General features: G+C 46.9%; 1 protein-coding gene across 1 annotated transcript in view; it reads left to right on the forward strand.

Moving 5' to 3' along the window:
- Positions 1–17,250, forward strand: part of LOC119402299 (uncharacterized) — a 141,513-nt gene that overhangs the window by 63,952 nt on the left and 60,311 nt on the right. The window contains exons 2-3 of the mRNA XM_037669454.2: positions 12,406–12,468; positions 13,409–13,575. Coding sequence (XP_037525382.1) covers positions 12,406–12,468; positions 13,409–13,575 — 230 coding nt within the window. The remainder of the gene's footprint in view (positions 1–12,405; positions 12,469–13,408; positions 13,576–17,250) is intronic.

A 17,250-nucleotide genomic window follows, 5' to 3' on the forward strand; every position in this document is an offset into this window, starting at 1 on the left:
GCCTTGGTCGAACTTCAGCAAGTTAAAGCGCGTGCTTTCGGCGACACCTTGGGTTTTGACAGCAGAGGTTCCAGGATCTATGATTGATTAACTACAAAGACCGCATAGCCTTAGAAAGTAAACAAGGACACAATCCGGCAGTTTTTTTTTTTTTTTTTTGCTAACCTGCACCATACAGAAATGGTCCACACACGCACGCGAAACGTGGTAAAAATGCCAGATTTCAAACTGACGGCTCACTGGTGCCCCTCGCTGGTCGGCAAATTAGCTGAGAAATCTGGCGTTCATTCTCGGCGGTGCTACTCAACTTCCTTGTTTTATTGTCGAACAAATGCCAATTTTAAACAATGACCTTATATCATAAAGCGCTTCTGTGTGTCTCCTCAGTGTTCTGATTAAAAGCAGTCATCAGTTGAAATTGCAATCTAGATAGACCGTTTCAATTTTTGAGAGCAGGTATTTCAACAACATGCCGTCAATACCACGAATTTGAAAGAAAAAACAGCGCTGCATTGTGGTAATCAAATAAAAGGTAAACAGAAGTTATAGCGGCAGCAAGAAAAAGGGGAGGGGAGATTATTTTAACTCTAACTGCACCGCCTAAGGCATGGCTAATTCTTATGACCAAAACAAAAAAGCAGTAATGGCTCTCCACACGTGCCGTCCAAAAATTAACGTACGAGTGTAATTAAGAATCAGGTCGCAGACACGACGTGTTTTATCCTCATTACTGACACGTCCAAAGAGCAGGCCATTTCGTTTGTTTTTCTCATCTTTTTCCTTCTTCTAACTCGCTTTGTATTAGCCAAGTGTTTTGTTTAATTTTGTTTCTGTTGTCCAACGACGAACTGCAGCGATTGGTGCGTTTAATTAAATATTACAAAAAGAATATACTCTGTCGTACTCCACGATGAGCGATGTTTATCTAACACCGTGGGCAGTTTCTTTAAGCACGCTGGCAAACGATGAGAAAAAAAAGAGAACAACAAGAAAATGCGCCCTCGATGATGTGTGAGCGTGGACAGCGCTTTCGTGGCAAAGGCCTTTCTTGTCAGGCTGCATAAGCTGTTTAAAGGACTGGACCGTACGAAAATGAACTCCGCGCGTGAAGCGGTCGCAGAGATAACAATACTAGCGGCGCTGAAAGCGCAATAAATAAATACCTTCGACTGAGTCCGAGGCTTATCACTTATAGAAGCGAAGTGCAAAGCCCACCGTGGGGATTCGAGGGGAAACAAAAGTGTAAAAAAAGAAAAAAAAGCGCGAGGAGTGGCGGACCAGAATGAGCTTAATGTTAACGAATGCAGTCGCGGGCGCTAATTCGTCTGGGGGAGCGTGAAGGTTGTAGAAGCGTAAAAGCTACCGCCGTAACAAACAAGCCGGTAAATGATTACCCATGCGCCTCGGTCATATTTTACTTGGAAGGGGGCAAAAAAACGGAAAGGGGAAGGGAACGCAGGAGCTCCGGCCCTGTGTACCCTTCTTCCGCGCCTCCCGCACGTCAGAAGCTTAGCGTAATTTTGCTCGGGTTCGCTTTATTACTCCCGCTTCCTAATCGACATTATTACGGTGCCGCTCATTTTCCGGACGAAAATGGAAAACTTGAGTAAGTGCCCCCAGTTTGGACCCGGTTTCTTACGGCGTTAATTTTCTTTTTTTTCTTTTTCGAGTCCGCTCCTTTTTACCACGCGGGAAGATCAAATTTCTTCCTCGGCAAATTACATTTTTATGCCCATGCGCAAAAGCACTACAGAGATATGAAGCGCGCGCACACGTTCGGAAAGAAACTGATATACCTGAGCTGACAGTGTTAAAGGTATATGGCGAGAAACCCTTCCAGTCGATCTGATGTCAGCGAAGTTTCCCAAATGCGCGGCCGAGATTACATGGGCGGAAGGAGACCGGCGATTTATGCAGGCACAAGTGAGAGAGAAGGCAGACAGGTAAAACGACAGTTACAAAAAAAGAAAGGAGGGAGAGGGGAGGGGAGGAGAGCGGAGGAGACGCTGATCAGGAGAGAAACGACCCTCGATTTTTAAATTGGAAAACTGCTCGCAGTGGCTTTGCATAGTTTTGTGACTGTTGTGACTTCCGTTCCATGTTGCTTTGAATAAGAGATTGAGCGCCATGGAAAACGAGTTCGCGACTTTTTAGTCCATTTTACGCTTAGTATTTTACTAGTGCCGAGTGTTCTCTCGCGCTATGTAATTTTCATATCAATATGCCGTTTTGACAATAATCAACTAAAGGTTATGCGCGCCAATTTCACAAGAGATGTCTTTAGCTGAGTTGACAAAGGTCCTTGAAACACTTTAAAAAAGGGGGGGGGGGGGCAGGCTCTCACCCGCCCTGGTAGCTTAGCACGTAAAGTGTCGCGCTGTTAAGCCTGAGGGCGTGGGTTCGATTACCGGCAGTGGCGGCCGCACTTCGATGGGGGCGCGAAATGCGAAGAACACTCGTGTACTTAGAGTTATGTGCATATTAAGAAACCCCAGATGGTTGAAATTATTCCAGAGCCCGCACACAATATTCTGGGAGGTACCTTAGGCTGAAAGCTGTTGGGGAAAAAAAAGCCTGACAGAACTGCCTCGTAACGGACCTGATGACCCGTTACGAGGCATACATGGTGGTTCCATAAAAAATAGTAACGTTGTTAAACACCCGAGATAAGATTAATTAATTACATAAACGCGCGAAACCAGACCGAAATAACATAAATATTAAGAGAGAACATATTCGATACATCAGGAGAAAGAACTACTATATGCAATAGTTAAGCTTACATGAAAGTAACACAACTGGCTCTTATAAACGATAACGAAAACAATAAAAAAATATAACCAATCGTCACATGTTTACAAAATGCATACGAAGTTTTTGATGATGAACTCTTTATACTTGGGTATTTATTTAATATGTTTGGCAGATTACGTTGCAATGACTAAGTTATATATATTACGAAACCAAGCAACAAACACATCACGTACTATCGCGCTCAGTATGAGCTACACCACGCGAGCGCGTGGCCGAGCGCTCTGCAAGGTTATACAGTGGCGCCGATTATGGCATATTTTTGGGTTATCGGGATAGAGTGTGGCTGTTCCTGGGAGCGCGCATCGCCTCCACTTGCCTTCACCCTCGCCCTCGTTTTGCCCTGCGTCGATATCAGCTTCGAAAACGACAACTTCGAGGGTGAAAGCAAGCAAGTGGGGGCGATGCGAGCTCGCACGAGCAGCCAAACGCTCTCCTGATAAGTTGAAAATATGCCATGATCGGCGCCACCGAACAACCTCGCAGAGCGCTCGGCCACGCGCTCGCGTGATGTAGCACATACTGAACGGGATAGTACCTCTATTTCTCATATTGGCAGAAATGACCCTTGGTGTCAAACATGCAGTAGACACAAAAAAATTTTGAAGGTAGTATTTGATAAGTGAAAAGAATTGAGCCGGCGAAAGGAGTAGAAATATTTTAGTACAGTTACTTTATGCTTTAAAAAGCTGGTCGCGTTGTTTCTAGAACACCGATGTTGTCAATGTGCCGAATCATCTTCTTTTGTAGAGAAACAATTTTCATAATGTTTGTCTTCCCTGTAGTCGCCCACACTAATAATAATTATTGGGGTTTAACTTCACAAAACCACGATATGATTTCGAGAGACGTCGAAGTGGAGGGCTCCGGTAGTCGCCCACACTAAGCTACAATAATTTAAATGGGAAGAAAGTAAGGCACACTAAATGTTAAGTTTTGCTTTCGATGGAAGAAGATACCGACATCGCGACAAAACACCTGTGATAGCAGACATTTTTTTTTTGCAGATATTTTGAATGTGCTTAAATATCCCAAGTAAGGTGCGACGAAAAACTAATGCTTAATGCTTTATGTTCATCAACAATTTGCAGTTCTTTACCAGCACGCACTAAAATTTGATTGCTAGTAAGAGCTTTTTTTTGTGCGAAATAATGTTGCTTTAGTTTCTGCACAATTTATTTTTAGGCAACGAGGCGAATGACCATTCAGATAACTCATAGAGTAGATCGTTACATCGTTCCACCAGTTTCCGTGAGTCTGGATTAGATGATGATAATTGTTGGGGTTTCACGTCCCAAAACTACGATGTGATGATGAGGGACGTCGTAGTGGAGGGCTCCGGTAATTTAGACCACCTGAGGTTCTTTAACGTGCACCTGAATCTAAGTACACGGGCCTCGAGCATTTTCGCCTCCATCGAAAATGCGGCCGCCGCGGCCGGGATTCAATCCCGCGACCTCCGGTTAGTCTGAATTAGAAGTAAGAAGAGTAGTGTCATCGGCGTATATGATAAATTTTACAGCCGTATCAGTATTAATAATGTTGTTAACGCAGATGTAAAAAAGCATATAGGACCTAATATCTTCCCTTGTGGCAGGCCATTTAGTAGAGGAAGAAAAGATGACTGCTCGTCTCAATTTTGCACAGCAAATGAAACACTTTCAGTGGTCGCACCGCCGACTGCTTTCCAGGCTTCAGTTGGAGGTTGAAATATGAAATTACGTGTATTTGAATAATGAAAAATGCAAATGAGCCATAATCCTGGCTGCACGTTCTCGTACCCGACAGCATAATCGATGGGTGAGGTTGCTGCCATCCAACCCGTTTCAGAATTTTTCAATCGCTTCGTGCTTCACCTACCGCAAGAAGACAGAGATTTACGGTCAAATTGAACACCGCATCCTGCGCATCGGTCAGATACCTTGCATACTTAAAGACACTCTGAAAGTGGCTTAACCTATACGGCTATGCGGCGCATAGTCGGAGCCTTTTTATCTGCGATAAGCTCACCGCCGCAATAGTTGTCTCGTGTTTTTCTGTAAAGCATGCACCGCCACAGTATGAATAGCTTAAAGGAAAAAGCAGCCTTCAAGGCTTACTAGTGTTGAGAATGGAAGCTGTGTCTCATTCGGGGCGTGTCTCTCACTCAGTAATATATTGATACAGTGTGGCCGTCCACTGCCATTGGTCTACTCCCGCATTCCCCACCGACGAGAATAATGAGAAAGGCGACCCTTCATATGAGATTCTAATCTACGTGGGCTCCGAAGGCGTGCTCCTAGCCGCGTGCAGCGATGCTGATGACAGCAGCTGCGGCTCTTTCGATTTTTCATGACGGCAACGGAGCAGAGTGATGACACAATCACGGGGAATAACGCAGGTGCCCAAGATGCGCGAAAGAAAGACGTGCCAGAATGAAAAAGTGATGGCGGCAGTGCACTTCCCGTGCCCGGCGTTTACACAAAGGCGGAAGCAAGGCGGCAAAATGCACGCACAACTATGCCGACGCGAACGTGATGCGGTTGTGAATAAAAGAAAGCTGTCCGTGGAAACAGCTCGTCGGCTCGCAGCGCGATCCCAGTGCGACCAGTAGCTTAGCGGGGTAGGATACGGGACGCTGTCTCCACGTCGCCTCGGGAGTCGTCGGCCGCAGTGGTGACGTCCTCTGGTGGGTAGAACTGCTCTTCAGAAGAAGCTGACGGTTAGGAAAAAAAAAAAAAAGCTCCCATGCACGAAACAGGGCCGAGAGCTTAGATAGCTGATGGATGTGTACTAAGTTCATGATTGTATGTAATTACTAAAATAGGCACGAAAATAAGGGGCAAGCGCAATATTAAGCCGGACAGTGCGCGTTCGACTCCATCCACTTGCTTGCTGGCGCAAACGTGAATATAATTTTAACAAGATAGCGTTAAAGAGCTCGTTTCGCTGAAAATGCGGTGTTGGCGTCGCCGTCGTTGGTTGTGAGCGAAAAATCAGCGTTGTCCGTGAGCGAAAATTCGAGAAAGGTGCAAATAAATACATAACAAAGAAAAAAACTTTGGCTCGAGTGGGAATCGAACCCAGGCCTTCTGCGTGGCAAGCAGGTGTTCTACCACAAAGGCACTCCAGTGCTTGTTCTGCCTCGGGAAAATACGCTATACGAATGCCATGCAGTTCGAGGAGACTTCTTAAAGCACGTAAAGTTGCTTAATTGCTTGGCAGAAGCGTAGAATCGCACCAGGCATGAAAACATCTGAATTGCGCAACGAGCAGGTGGTTTAAAGGCTCACCCATTGCAGTCCGGCATAATTAATAATAATCATCATCAACAGCATCAACAAACTGAGCAGCTGCGCGAGTGCGCGCGTTGCCTTACGGACGCGTAGCGGGTACTTCACCAATTCGCGAAGAAAAGAATTACGGCGTAGTGGGCCTTCACAAGCGTGCATGCAGTAGGTATTCTAGGTTAGTTTGAAACGGCCAGTGTTACGCGTACAGGCGCTCCTTTCCTTGTGGCACGGTTAGGGTGTCCACCCAGAAGCGAAGCCAGGCTAGCGACTGAGAAGGCGATGCGCACGAAGCCCGATTACGCTATCGCGTTCTACTCTTGAAGGCGAAGCTCCAGCGTCCTCCAAGTTGTTTTGGTTTAATTATTGATTAATAAAATATTAATTAATAATTTATTTATTTTTGTGTGTTTAGTTACTTCTGCATGACGATTACGAAGTTATTGCGCATAAAAAGTACAAAGCAGCAACGACGCTTCCCCCCTCCCTCTCTCTCTCTCACGCACGCAGCTGCAGTAGCAGGCCGTGCTCGATTTTAGGGTGTTTGATTGGGCCATCTTTTATGTTACGAAAGTAGCACAAAAGCCATAATTACCCCTGTTGGGAAATGAAAGCGGAATTTTTATGCACATGGATGTTGTAATCAATTCCTCATGACTAAACCGCTTCCATTTATTTCCACAGGTATTTCCACAGGTTAATGCTTTAAGCATTCGTTTATTATTTAACTATGAATAGTATCGGAGACACTGCGAAATTGCAAGGCATCTGAGCACAACGTACATGTAGGTACGCAAGATTTCGATGCTGTCAACTACTATCAGCCAATAATCTAACCCGTTGTACTATGCTGAACGGCAAGCAATAGAACGCCACTGCTGAGCCACCGCGGAACGTGGAGTTACATCTATAGCTTGGTTCAAGAAGAATAACCTTCATGTACACATGGATAAATGTTCATGCAACGTTCGAGGCTTACCAGCAGTGTTTTTAGCAAGAGTTTCAGAGCAAGCGTGAGTGTTATACCGTCTGATGTAATCAATACGTATCAATCTGATCGCCCACAAATTGTATACACCAAAGAGTGGAGCTTCCACTCATACTAGGTGAAAAACTGTTTTTGTGTTTTCTGCTTCGTTCGGACATTCAAACAAAATGTTCAAAGAAATCGTTATTGGCCAGCATAAACAGGTCCGGACCACACGATAGTTTCAGGACTGACTTGTCACAATAGACCGCTTCGAAGGCTGGATAAGAATTAACAAGGACCGCACTTTTGTAGACGATGTCATCTATCGGCGACCGCAGTGCAAATACGGAAACGACAACTGTTGAAGAACAAGGTGGGCTGCAAGTATTTCTTTGATATCAGAGAAAAAAAAACTGTGCATTAGTTTACTTTTCTCGTTCTAGTGGTCTTTTGTCCCGAGCTTGCTAGCTGTCGCAGCGTCCAAATGAATTCTGATGAAGGTAATTGCAAGACCCTCTAGCTATATCTTTCCTTTACATGAAGAACAACGCAGCAGATCTATTGCTTGGATTCTACTTTGTATGTTTGGGGCACTCGTGTACTGACTGCGAGGTCTCTTCTGGTAGATAGACATTTATTCTTTCTCCCGCTACGATTTACGTACAATATAAACGACAGCAGCGGCGAAAGAATGAAGGGAGTAGTTTCTCTCAGGGCTTATGTTAATTACGAGCGAATCCTCTCTTATGACTGGCGCGAAAGAGCATTAGTCAATGCGAATCTGGCGCCAATTTTGGATTACAAATTTAAGCCGCAAAATTTGTTCGAGCTGCATGCCGCAAGAATGTAGTCTCGTGCTTATAATTAGCCTCGACTCGGCGCCCTCCCCGTTCGAGTGCTCATCCCCTTGTTCCTTCAGTGGAGATTAGGTCGAATCTACTTTTATTTTCCCCCTCGTTCCTACCGTTGACCACAAATTCAAAAGCGCGGATCATTGATTCTCTTGCCTTCTGGCTCATTCCCGAAGCCAAGGGCCATCGATAATGAAGTGACCCGGATCGACAGAGATCTGCTGGTCCTCTTGGTCTTTCTGTCCTGCCCATTCGGAAAAACCCACTTCGGCGAGCTTTTGGAAACGAACGTCAAATAGAAGACGAAAGGGAAGGCGGAGATCACACACAAAAAAGAAAGAAAGAAAGGAATGAGGCCCACTCTTCCCCCTCTGGTGATCGAGAGAGGCAGCGCACGTTCTTATTTGCGAATGGATGGTCATAGGAGCGCGCCGAGCACTAATGACCTTGTCATTATTTTCCACCCTTCCGCCTTCCCATCCGCAGCTCGTTGTTCATGAGCAAAGCCGTGGGGGGTCGGAGGGGTCCTCCGGCGGAACACCGGAGTAATAACGCGTGCACATTTCGCCGCTGTTTCTTGCGCGCGCTCCCCCTCCTCCCTTCCTTCAGAGCGGGAGGAAGGGAGTCTCGATCAATGGCAGAGTATCAGGAGCGCGTGCTTGCCAAAGCGAAAGACGAAAATAAAATGAAAAACAAACGAAGGCCCGGCGGCGCCTTATTAACGCCCACAAGGCACGTTATTTCTTGCGCGCCTCGCTCCTGAGCGCTGCGAGTAATCCGAGGCCGGCGCGCGCGTTCTTCGAGCCAGACAAACGACCTTCTCCCATTGAGCAATGGCCGATACCCACCGGCCGGCCGCCCTTCTCCGGTGGCGCGGGTCAAGAGCAGCCGCTGCTCCTCCTTATCGTTTTGCGGCCGTCCAGCGGTCGGGACACTCGCGGGCACGACGCGCGTTTCTCTCCTTCCGAGTCGGGGACGCCCAGATTCGGCCACATATCGCCTACGTATTGCCTGCTCGGCTGCCGCGAGACCACCGAGCACGAGTGCGCGAGAGACGTTGACCAATAGATCACCGAGCTCGCTACTGTGTATACACTGCGGGATGCACGCGCGGTGTGTATGACGAAGGAAGAAAGATAGGTGGGAAAGACTGCGCAAGGAGCCACGTATCGCAGAGGCACGCTCGCGAATAAATCGACGACAGTGCTTGTCACCTGACCTGGCACTGCGCGTTTATTCGTCGTCCAAGACGAGAAACTATGAAAAAAAGCTCCTGGCATCGAACAGGATAAAAACATTCACCCGCCTTTCATTACGCGGAAGCTGACAAAGCGAAATTGCGAAGAGTGCGAGACTGCGGCCTCGAATGCGAAAATTGCGTCGCATCTGCGTCCGGAACTGCGCAACACGCGCCGGTGGCTTCAAATTGGACTTTCGGAGCAAGCCTCTCCTGTGAAACGGGTGCCACTCCTTTCGTCGCTTCCATTGCAACGGGCAACGCTGCTCGATTGTCACTTTACATATTCCGCTGTCTACCGAAGGGACCTGTTCGTTCTAACACTGCGGTACCTTGCATTTGCAGACGGAGCGAAGCTATTTAAGCAAAATGTTCGACCCGTCGCGCTTGCTTATAGTGGCGATGGCGCTGTGCGGCCGAGCTCATGGGGGTGGTGTGCTCTCGGCCGCGGCGGCCGAGCTGCTATTGGAGCGAAATGCAAGAACTCCCGTTAACTTAGGCTTAAGTGCACGCAAAAGGACCTCAAGCGATCAAATTGAAACCGGTGTTCGCCACTACTGCGTGCCTCATAATATCAGGTCGCCGTTTCTAAATTGCTAAAAAAACGCCAGGCCTGCGCGGAAAGCGCAGCACAGTCACAGCGAAAGCTGGAACAGCGGCATTTCTAGAGTCCGTTATAAACTCTGGGGGCTACTAATACAAGTACACAAGCAACGTACCGTCTAAGCCACAAATCATAATTTTTGTGAAGTTGGGAAGCATCCACTAGGCCATTATTTGTCATTCTGCGGAGAACCATGGTACCCGCTAAACATCTGTAAGGTATTATGTGCACTTTGTTGATGCTGTAGCTGTTGACGATGAAGAGTTATGGCAGAGCCCTCTATAGTTGGTTGAAAGCTTTAAACGACCCACTCGTTGCGCAGTTCGCATTGTGTGACGACTGGTTACAGAACTGGCGTTGTTTTATTCTTGGTTGTTATTTTACTCTTCTACCACACTACATTACATATGTTAATGTGGTTCCTTCCCGATATGAAGCCTGTATATGGTCTTTTTGTAAAGCAGTTTTAAGCACCGGAATGGCTCTGAGGTAGGATACTGGGCTCCCACGCAGAGGGCCCTGGTTCGAACCTCATTCTAACCTGGATGTTTTTCTCTTCGTTTTTTTTTTTCTTATTTCGCGCGATATCGGTTACGGACACCAGCGGCGGCGGCGGCGGACATCTACGGCGCCAAAAACGGCCCTTGTTGTGGCCTCATAACAGCTTTCGCTGTAAAAGTTCCGTGCAACCGGCATGGTTAATTGACAAGTCAATCACAAGTCAATCGGATTTGACCTTCTCAAAGCACATTTAGACACGATTGAGGAGGAGGGCTTCTGGGGTTAAAATTTAACCACCTCGAATTACTTAACATGCTTTCGACTTCTTTCACAGGCTCAAGACAGGACAAAATTGAAGTCGCTTAATTTATTCTTTTTTTTTCGGTTTATGGCGGTTCCTATGCCGCGGAGTTGTCGGTCGCGTAATGCCTTCGGACAACCCGAGAAAACGTCCCCGGGAGTAGCTCTCAAGTCGTGCTTAAACACGTTGCGACTCGTATAAACAGCGAAAAACGCTCTCCTTCCCTCTCACTTTCTTTTTCAAAATAAGGATGTACGGGCCTGCCTTGCTACTTTAATAAGAGCGCTATATAGCGAAAACTTTCGACGCCCCATACACAAGGCGAAACACCAAGGAGATCGCGCGTAGCGCAGATAGCCTTAAACTTGGCGTAAAGCACTGAAAGGACGAGAGCGCAACAGCTATGGGCAAGCCGGCGGTAGGGGCAACATCGAGAGCGTCGAAAAACGAGCAGAGATATATATAAAAGGTTACGAGGCGCTCAAAGCGGTATAGCTCTTCTGCCCGAGGATATCATGCTAACAAGCCACCGCAGAGAAAACAAATCCCGGTCTTCTGTCCCGGACGCCGGACTGTCTCCCATCTTATCCGAAGAAAAGTGATGAGGCTAGCCACGCAGAGACGCGTAAGTGCTTGGACCGTAGAAAGTCTCTTCACACAGTGACAGCATAAAGAGAAAGAAAACAAGACAGGAATGAACTAGGCGATAACGTTAAGGGAAAATCAATGTCACTGTCGTGAATTGGAGCATTTATATAGCCGACAGAGAGCTTTAAAATTTGTTCCACCGTATTGCGAAGTTAGGAAATGGTCTCTATAACTAAATTAACAAGTGAAGAAGACGCGTGTTCCTATATTGGAGACAGCTACTGTGCAACAACGTCGTGGTCACTGAGAATTATGGGACCGTCTGTTGTTAAGTGAAATGCAGAGTTGTTATCTGAATGCTTTGTCTACATTTGAAGGGCAAAGTTAATAAGAACGATTTATTTAGAGGAGATGTCAAATGGCTTATAGTGGGCTTCTGGGCATGCTGGACTTCGCTCGAGCGGCCGCAGTCCACCGCTTCTTCTCACTTAAGGTTGGATTCCCGCTTACCTTATATATATATATAAAAAAAAACCTGCCTACATCTTAACGCCATCTATTCGCAAAATTTTCATCTGTAAACGAACATGCAAAAATTAAGCTGCAGTAAATTTTGAATGGAAATAAGGGCACTTTCTCCGAAAAGTGATTGCCGCCATAGACTCGCCAACCACGCACTCATAAGTTACAATTGCATAGAATGAATGAAGGAATAAAATCTAATTGATGTCAGTCCGGCAGTTTCTTTCGGGCGGGGCGGTGGGAGAGGGACGGGACAGGGGTTACAACTGCGTAGAGGCGACAATTTTCAAGCACTGCACTTTCGCGTTGTTTAAATTCTTACGGAAACGGATGCAAGTGAGCTCGGCGACATAGCGCTAATTTTTGAAGGCGGTGATAATTTAAAGTATACAGTTGGGAACTGGATGGGAAGTGCTATGCCCAGGTTGTTCGAACAGGAATAAGGGCCTCAAACAGGCTGGCCGACGCTTCGATAGGCCCTCATGCCTCTTCATACAACCTGTATAGCATACTGGCGATGATGGAATGTAAGTTGAGTACATCTTGTACACTCTGGTAAAAACGTCGGCCTCGCGGTACGTTTGCGATCGTTTTGCGGCCGTACGATTTTATTTATCTGGGCAACAGTGAAAATTTGTCTCTGCCTTTCCTTTTTCACGATGTAGGATGCATGTTGTTTCCTATATACTGTTCTAAGTGTCCAATGACCATGTTTGACGCTTGCTTGCTTCTTTTTTGTTTTTTACTGAAGGGTCCAACCTTGTTGGCAAGTTCACGACATCCGTAAAGAAGTTTGTCCAAGATGTTGAGTTCGGTAAGTACTCAAACTACGCTTTTCTCACGTCGAAGTTCTTTGTTGTTGTTTTTTAGACATAATTTTTGCTCTGAAGTGCATGGCGAGTTAGATGCCCTTGCAGGTAAATGTGAGTAAATACTACTGAGTAAGGAGGACACACTCTGCTCATTCGCAACCAATGGATTTTATAATCAGAAGGCGAGTTGCTAGGTATCAGATAGGTGGGGTTCAGGTGCTTAAAACAGACACTTAAATCTTACTTTCAAGCACAATGAGGTCTGAAATAGGCACATAAAGTGTTCGAGAATTCCGACCCCTGTTATGGATTGAATATGTGTAGCCTGTTTTCTTTTTAAGAAGATGACGCAGCGTTTGCACACTTGTAAGGTCTGAAAGGAAGCGAATGCAGGTTATGCGCGCAACGCGGCACGGGACTTTGTTGGGCACACGAAAAGACGCTTTTCTCTTAATCCGTACATTGCAGAGAACACGTTTAACCATTTTTTCATGCATCGATGAGCTCTATACTCCATCTCATTGGTAACTTCCGGCACTGCAGAAGCTACAAGGCGTACGAAAGCACCATGCTTGCGCAGCAGCCGAGAATAGTTACAGACGCTATTGACCTGTTATTGGCAGGGTTGAGATTATTGTGTTTGTTTGGCACGTGCTACGTCACCGTGATACGTGATACGTTAATTATGCTTCGCATTTACGTCGTACACCATTGATCACTGTGTCGGTAACCGCCGGTAACCGGGATTCCGTAAAGAAACATACACGAATACATCAAAACGTCTTTATCGTCTGAATTCCACTGACAATATCGCTCAAATTGAGGATTACGAGCGCGTTGCATTCGCGGCGTGCCGTGTTTTTTTTTCTGCTATTGTCATACAGCTCCTTCATAGTTTCTCGAGCTATTTGATATTCACGAATGGATACCGTTCTCTTGCAGACCACACCCGTGAAGGCGCGGTCCAGACGAGTGAAAGACTCTTCATGGCCGAACAGAAGGTCAGTGAGTCCTATCAGACGGTCAAGTGCGCCCTGATCAAGCTGCACGAACGGTACGAGGCCTCCAAGGCGGAGCGGAACATCGTCCACCGCTACGCCCTCTTCAAGGTTGGTCCCCGTTCCGGAGTTTCATTCTGGGCACGCGCTTAACGGTTACGTGCACTCTGCTCCTATGGGCGCCAGGAAGTGCGTGCTCAGGCACAACCGCGAGAAGCGCATGCCAACTTCGTGTATAGCGGCCCGAGCCGCGCCTCTTAAACTCGGCATCTGCAAGTTGCAACGCCCCTTCTTTTTCTCTCACATGCGAAAGGTTGGAAGTCCTGCAGAAAAGAGTGATGCGCTTCTTTTAGGAACTCCTGCTTCAATGTCACCGATGTCACCGCTTCCTTGTCGTCACGGCAGAAATAAAACGACCCCCACTCGTTTCCAGGCTAGGGTGTGACACAATCGGTAACACAGAGCCAAAGAGCGAACTGACCATTTGGGATTTGCCTACAGTGTTGCTGTCTGCCTCTTTGCTTTCTCTTACGAGCGGTTTTCCGGACTCTGTCCTGAGAGTAGACCGACTGAGCTGACGTTGCTTCTATATCCGCAGATTATCGGGCAATTCGTACAGTGACGTAACTCGAGTTTCGACATAGCTGTAATCTGTTTCATCTGTTAACATGCAGTGCGTTTACTGCACATAAATGAGAAAGGGTACAAAGAAGGAAAAACGCCGCGCAAAGAAGAAAAAAAGAAAAGTGGCATTGAAAGGTTCTTGGTAAAACGGCGGCGCACCGTTCGAAGTACGAGGCCGATCGCTTGCTTATAATATAATCCGCGTGAGATCGTTGGTATAATGAAAGTGTCTACGGGTTGCAACGAAACTTCAGTGAATCCACAAATGTAATACCGCATATATATCTTACGCATGTCTGAAAGTCTAAAAAGCTATGCGCATATATATTCCTGGCTATGTACGCGCAGTCCGTAGAGTAAGTTAATTGCTAATCGCATGTGACGTAGGACAACTGTGGCTATGACTAAATTGTTTGATGGACTCCAACATCTTCATTTAGATGAAGGCGCTGGCAGCGTTGACAAATATTGTATGTATGTATGTATGTATGTATGTATGTATGTATGTATGTATGTATGTATGTATGTATGTATGTATGTATGTATGTATGTATGTATGTATGTATGTATGTATGTATGTATGTATGTATGTATGTATGTATGTATGTATGTATGTAAACACCGTTCAATGTATGCTGCATAAGTGACTCACCACGTAAAGTGCCCACGGAGTGAAACGCAACATCAAAAATTTCAGTACAGCGAGTGGTATGAGCAATTACACACCGCGTCATGTCGCTATGAAACTGGTCGCTAATGGTAAGATTGGCTCTGATGTAAATGTTGGAGTCAAAATTAGGACGACATGACGCGAACAGAAGGCGATGGAAACAAAAAAATCACAGCATATCCACGTGGTGAATGATGATGAGTGGGGCGAAGCGAACTCGCGCTGCAGCACGGCAATGGCATTGGCGCGAGCGTGGCCTCCTTGATGGAAGATATTGTGACTAGATTGTTTGAGAACTACAATCTGTTGCACACACCGCAACTATGGCCGAAACTGTTATCAAGGAAGTCCCGCTGGAAGCGCGCGTCGGCGCCTTCGGGCAGAGCCCGCCCGATGCGTTTTGCAGCCACTTCACGTGCTCGCACAGCCTCGGGCTCTGCCTGCCGGTACGCGCGCTTTCTCGCCGCTTCACGGTCCTTCACATTTTGAAGGTCCGATTCGCGCGGCAGCCGTGCAGCTTCGGCCTCGCGGGCTCGAACGGCGGGGTCTTCGCGCCGCAGCCGTGCAGCTTGTCGAGCAGCTTCGGGCTCGCGGGCTCGAACGGCGGGGTCTTCTCGCCGCAGCCGTGCAGCTTGTCGAGCAGCTTCGGCTTCGCGGGCTCGAACGGCGGAATCTGCTTCGCGGCGTCGACGTGCAGCTTCGGCCTCGCGGGCTCTCACCTCAGGATTCTGTCTGCGAGCGCGCGCTGCCGCCGCCTTCCGTGCCCTCCGTTCCGCAGCCTTGTCTTCCATCTGGCGACTCTGAGCTAAAGAGAAAGCGTGTCAAGAGGGAGCCTCATGGCGCGTTACTTCTGAAATGTTGTCTTGCGGTGTCGTTGAAAACACGAGACGTAGTAAAGAAGAAAGAACGCCACACAGGCGAACATGCGAAAACGCACGAGAGTGTCACTCGTCAAGGTCGTCTTCTTCTTCTACTGCATACCAGAACGCGCGCAGTAAAGAAGAAAGAATGCCACGCAGGCGAACACGCACAACAGTCTCACTCGTCAACGTCGTCTTCTTCTTCTACTGCATACCAGAACGCGCGCTTCTCACGAGCTAGAGGTGGCTACTACAACGCTACAAACAAACGGAAGATGGACAGACCCACGGCATAAGGAGCTTCACCCCTAATACGTGCATCACCTAGCCCAAAATTGTCACACTTCCAGTCGTGTGGACTGCACCTGCGGTCGGAAAATACCTTCATTTTTCAGTCGCCAGTGTAATGACTTGGAATTACGACGCAGTTTATCATGAACCATACCGAGCTTAAACCACTATGTTAGCCGTAATAACACCGTCTAAAGCACCTATGATTTAGATAAAAGCATCGGATGTGCCTAAAATAGATCCTTACAAAAGGAGATTACAATCAGCTTCAGATCTCTCGTAGCGTCAAGCAATATTGCGGTGTCGTCTTCGGCTGGCTTTCGCCGATTCCCATATTCCGATTCCCGATTTCCGTTTCGATTCCCAACATAGTATGTTGGCTACCTTTCTTGGAATACGCCTAACTCAGTGCATGAGAAACGGTAGTAAATTGGAGCGCTTTATCGCGCAACAAGGCCGACATTGCTCGTCAAAAGAAAAAGATTCACTCGAGCCTGCATTCAGTTGTCGCGCACTGATACAACACGCTGGATGCAACATGCCTGGTTCCTTCAGGAAACTTTTGTTTTTTTTAAAGAAAGCTTCATGAAAGTATATAGCCAGATGATGGAAAGAATGTGACTTTTAAGGGCTCGTTTTTAAATGCACATATATACCCCATAAAGTGGACGATGGAATGACCGCCGCCGTAGCTCAGTGGTAGAGCATCGGACACGTTATTCGAAGGTCGCAGGTTCGGTCCCTGCCGGCGGCAAGTTATCTTTTCGTCCACTTTACTTTCTTCACATTTACATCCTAATTACTACAAATAACGCCCCGAAAACTTTCCTTGGCACTACTGTCTGTTAGTTGTCATTAATAGCCAAATGATATAACATTGCTTCCAACGACAAAGGTATGACACGCGACAATATCTGGAGAAGCCTGTTAAATTTCACAAGAAATGCATGAGGAGTGCGTATTAGCCATCTGTCGTATTAAGCTGTCTTGAATACCTGCATGCCACTGAATCTGCAGGATACTTTGTTGTTTCCAATGGCAGCCCAGTCATTTATTAGATAGTTCTTGCTACACCGGCGCGGTGAAAGTAAAAGCACACCTAATGCGAATGTCTGTACTGCCATTATCAGTCAGTTATTTTTGCGCGGAAATTGCATGAACACACGGTTGAAGCCTTTCGTCGGTCGAACTTCTCGCACTGGTGGAACTGTTTATTCCGCTTATTAATGTGAACATACGCCGGACAACTTCCCAACTTCAGTGACTACAACCATTACTTTTTTACGTAGCAGCCTGAGCCTGCTTCTTGTGTCCGTTAGTTATGTGCGATCAAAAATAAGA

The sequence above is a fragment of the Rhipicephalus sanguineus genome, chromosome 1, assembly GCF_013339695.2.
Source record: "Rhipicephalus sanguineus isolate Rsan-2018 chromosome 1, BIME_Rsan_1.4, whole genome shotgun sequence".
In the NCBI taxonomy this organism is placed as follows: Eukaryota; Metazoa; Arthropoda; class Arachnida; order Ixodida; family Ixodidae; genus Rhipicephalus; species Rhipicephalus sanguineus.